At 33.2% G+C, this 4,760-nt stretch overlaps 1 protein-coding gene across 1 annotated transcript in view; it reads right to left on the bottom strand.

The window, feature by feature from the left end:
• LOC106470429 (myosin heavy chain, muscle-like) overlaps positions 1-3,850 on the bottom strand; it is a 55,280-nt gene extending 51,430 nt beyond the window's left edge. Inside the window, exons 1-4 of the mRNA XM_022399016.1 lie at positions 3,833-3,850; positions 2,500-2,765; positions 1,419-1,559; positions 215-371 (exon numbers count right to left, since the gene is read on the bottom strand). Coding sequence (XP_022254724.1) covers positions 215-371; positions 1,419-1,559; positions 2,500-2,688 — 487 coding nt within the window. The 5' untranslated portion in view covers positions 2,689-2,765; positions 3,833-3,850. The remainder of the gene's footprint in view (positions 1-214; positions 372-1,418; positions 1,560-2,499; positions 2,766-3,832) is intronic.
• Positions 3,851-4,760: the final 910 nt, after the last annotated feature.

Here is a 4,760-nt window from a genome sequence, read left to right as displayed (position 1 = left end):
CGTTAATTTTACACGTGTACAGGTCAGTGTGAAAACTTACTTTGCTAAATGTAAACACCGTTAATTTTACACGTTTACAGGTCAGTGTGAAAACTTACTTTGCTAAATGTAAACACCGTTAATTTTACACGTTTACAGGTCAGTGTGAAAACTTACTTTGCTAAATGTAAACATCGTTAATTTTACATGAGTATACATCAATACGAGAACTTACTTTGTAACATATCATTGTAGGCGCCATCAGATACAGAGAAAATATGTGGGGGCATTTCAGGTCTCCTCTTGCCTTTGTACATCTGGATCACCCGATTAGTGTAGATAGGAAATCGTTTGTAGGGGTTAATGGCGACACAGAACAGACCAGAGTAAGTCTGAATATACAGAAAGAGAATATCAGAAATGTCCCACTTTTATAGCCCACTTTTTTAACGTATTTATTAGAATATTTTTATAGTATTGGTGTTCATATATTCACCTAATACAATCTATTATTTTGGAATTTATGTATGTAAGTACTTAATTTATGTTTACGTAAGGGATTTTTGTACAGAGAAAGGTGGTACTTTAATACTTTTTTAGTTTGAATTATATGAGGAATGGTGAAAACACAAAATAAGACAATCTCTTACTAATAAAACTAAATCTGTAAAAAAAAATGTATTGAAATCAAATTATAACATCAGTGGAAAACATTTGTTTAATTAAAATATATAGTTATAGTTTCTATAAACGTCCAACTGAACTTATACACACTATCCTACGTATTTAATACCATGTGTTTAGCTTGTTAACTAGGTGAGGTATAGTTCGTTCATTCTTCATGTCCACTACTTCTGATATGGATTTATTGTTTACTTACACCCTTGTGAAATACTGTTAGCATGGTATGCTAGGCTTCAGATTAACTCAACACAGTTTATCTTCACAGATGATCTATATAACCGTTATTCAGTTTAACTCAACACAGTTTATCTTCACAGATGATCTATATAACCGTTATTCAGTTTAACTCAACACAGTTTATCTTCACAGATGATCTATATAACCGTTATTCAGTTTAACTCAACACAGTTTATCTTCACAAATGATCTATATAACCATTATTCAGTTTAACTCAACACAGTTTATCTTCACAAATGATCTATATAACCGTTATTTAGTTTAACTCAACACAGCTTTATTTTCAAAGATGATCACTGGATTTCATGTTTGAAGATATGACCATCTTAAAGAACAAGCTGAGACAAGTCGACAGAGGGTTTGATATTTACTTAGCGGCGTATAGTAACAATATTTAAGACTAGATCAAACGTTATAATTAATCTCGTAACATAAGCAAGTGCTCTAAAATACAACATTCTCGAGAAAGACAACGAATAACGTTTGTTTTTACAAAAGCACATTGTCCAAATACTTACGTAGATAAGGTTCATGTAGTAACGTTCTTTCAGGTTGTACAAAACGCTAGCGTCGTTCAGATAAGTTAAGTTTGACATATCCTCGGTCTTTTCGAATTTTGGGGGATTTACCTGCTGTAGCTGATCTTTTTTTATTTGTCGCTAAAAGGGAGAATGAGTTGAAGAGAATGGAAATAGGAAATGTGTTGTTGGGGAAGAAGGGGATAAAAGGAAAAAAATACCGGTGTATTAGTCAACTTATATAAAAATCTATACTTAATCGATACTTAAATATATTCATACTTACGTATGTTAACATCGTTCAAGTTAGTAAGGGAAGGCATATCTTCGCTCTTTTCAAATTTTGGAAGTTTAACTTGTTGAAGAACATCTTTCCTGAGCATTTTCTAACAGAAAATATATTCAACTTGAATTGTGAATCAGTAATAGAATCCCAGTCTAGAACATCAATAGAACAACACCTAAAAGGTTTTATTAATAAGACAATCGGTGTCGTTAACTCCAGACTGAGGTTTCATTAACAAGAAGTTAGGTGTCGTTAACTCCAGACTGAAGTTTCATTAACAAGAATTTAGGTGTCGTTAACTTCAGACTGAAGTTTCATTAACAAGAATTTAGGTGTCGTTAACTTCAGACTGAGGTTTCATTAACAAGAATTTAGGTGTCGTTAACTTCAGACTGAGGTTTCATTAACAAGAATTTAGGTGTCGTTAACTTCAGACTGAGGTTTCATTAATAAGAAGTTAGATGGCGTTAACTCCAGACTGAGGTTTCATTAATATTTTTCAGAGTACCCTGAAAGTTCATCACTGTTTTTGAAACGTTACGTGATAATGGGTAAAAACACACACGAAATATTTTCCTTATCCTTTATTTCCAAAATCCATTCTTCATAAAATTTAAGTATTCACTAGAATAACCAAATGCAACTTGTTGGGTATTTCAGTTTATAATTTATTTTATGGAATATTTTTTAAAAATAAATTAACTAATTAAAATCGTGAGAATTTTAACACACAGCTGAACCTCAGGAAGCTAACATTATAATAAAGTGGAAACAAATGGAAATACAGTAACTTACGTCTCCCCCAGGACAGTCAACGGTTACTATGTCACCCTTGGTACTTGAAATATTTCCCAGTATGAACCCATCTTTTTCATCAGGGACCCAGACCATTTTTTTGCCATCGTAAGGCTTAGTCTGATCCTTTCGCTTCTGTTCCAGAGATATGAACAGGTACTCAGCTGGATCGGGATCTTCTTGTGACATCCTGGTAGCTCAGTTACAGTGGAATTATGGAATTAGACTTGTCAAGTGTGGTGGAACAAAACAGCCCTGGAATTTTCCTGGTTAAGAAGAAAAAGATCACTAGTACAGAACAGTTCTGGAATTTCCCTGGTTAAGAAGAAAAAGAACACTAGTACATAACAGTTCGGGAATTTCCCTGGTTAAGAAGAAAAAGAACACTAGTACATAACGGTTCTGGAATTTCCCTGGTTAAGAAGAAAAAGAACACTAGTACATAACAGTTCTGGAATTTCCCTGGTTAAGAAGAAAAAGATCACTAGTACAGAACAATTCTGGAATTTCCCTGGTTAAGAAGAGAAAGAACACAAGTATAGAACAGGCCTGCAGTTTCCCTGGTTAAGAAGACTGTGTTACAATGGTCACAAATAAAACACTCAGAACTTCCATTACTCAAAACTAATTGGTTTTGTTATCATATTGTTTTCGCTCACGTACGCAATGAAATGTTTACTATAAACATCAGAAAATGATTTTTAAATTCCTACTGAATCTTTTAAATTTAAAATCTAAACTTAAATTTCGAATAATCCCCAAGTTGAAATTATATATAAATTATTCTTTAACGTTTTAAGAATGGCATAATTAATTAATGCTCACCTGGAAGGAACGTGTTTTGCATCAAACTCAATGAAATTTAACATAAAGAGATCTCAAATGAAAATGACTAAAATATAATTCAATTCTGGAAAATCTAACAACAGTATCCCTAGAGGATTCAACTAAAGTTTAAACGCCCCACAGTAGCTCACCGCTAAGTCTAAACACTTATAACGCTAAAAACCAGGTTTCGATTCCCGTGGTGGGCATATCACAGAGAGCCCATTGTGTTGCTTTGTACAAACATAAACACAAAACGCTTTTAAAGCTGGAAAAACACAAAGAAGTATTACTCTATAGGAAAAAGATTAGTGTTATAAACAGATGAAAACTAAAGTCATTGTAAGAAAACTAATTGCTTTCAAAAGTTGGATAATTCGATGACAACATCTACGGCGCTACAGCCAACAATGATATTCCAGTAGCCGCGTCCTTAAAGATCTACTACATGAAGATACAACCAGACTTGTCACAGCCTAAAAACAATAAAATAACCTTATTCACTTACGTTCGAAAGCTGTCTCCAGACATAAAGCAAGCAGCGATCCTTTTAAACCATTGCAATCAGACACCGGTCGAGGTGAATTTAGTAAAGTAACTTTAAACACAATGTGATTGGCTCTCACCTCTGTTTGGGTGGGTCTTGGAACAAAGACAACCCACACATGCTTTACAAATGTTCACTCTCTTGGTTCCATTTTTGGTGTAGAGAAGCACAAAGCATTATCTACTCATCCCTCACCACTTTCAAATGGAACAGTCCAACATCTTCCTCAAACCAATCAGAAACGTGCATCTAAAAATAAATAATCACGTGTAATCTTCTAAGCCACAACAGCTTTTCTCTAAAGTTGGATAGCTAACTACCTTTAAGAAAGAGAATTTTATGTTATAATATTTCCAATCCAATTCAACAAATCCTTTTATACAATATTAAAGGTAGAACGTTTCTTATCTGTGTTTTGTTACATAATAGCAAGTTTCCATAATCACACAAGAAACTTGAACAGCCTAATAAATCTACAGTAAGTTATTTAAGACGAATCTTATAATAAAATTCTTTTATAATCAATATCACATTATCAAAACCACATATACTTTAAACCTCCAATAACGAACATCTCTAACGCATACTATTCTCAGTGTTTTCCCTATATTATACATTCCAAGCTATTCTTATCTTGTATCTTGTACTTAAGAAAGTTAACCTGGGATATCTTTATGTACATTACTCATTCCAAGACCTTATTATCTTGTATCTTGTACAGAAGAAAGATAACCTGAGATATCTTTATGTACGTTACTCACTCCAAAATCTTATTATCCTGTGTCTTGCACAGAAGAAAGTTAACCTGTGATATCTTTATGTACGTTACTCACTCCAAAATCTTATTATCCTGTGTCTTGCACAGAAGAAAGTTAACCTGTGATATCTT

The sequence above is a fragment of the Limulus polyphemus genome, unplaced genomic scaffold, assembly GCF_000517525.1.
Source record: "Limulus polyphemus unplaced genomic scaffold, Limulus_polyphemus-2.1.2 Scaffold3997, whole genome shotgun sequence".
Classification (NCBI taxonomy): Eukaryota; Metazoa; Arthropoda; class Merostomata; order Xiphosura; family Limulidae; genus Limulus; species Limulus polyphemus.
The sequence above is the reverse complement of the archived record's forward strand: the minus strand, read 5'-3'. Positions and strand labels throughout refer to the sequence as shown.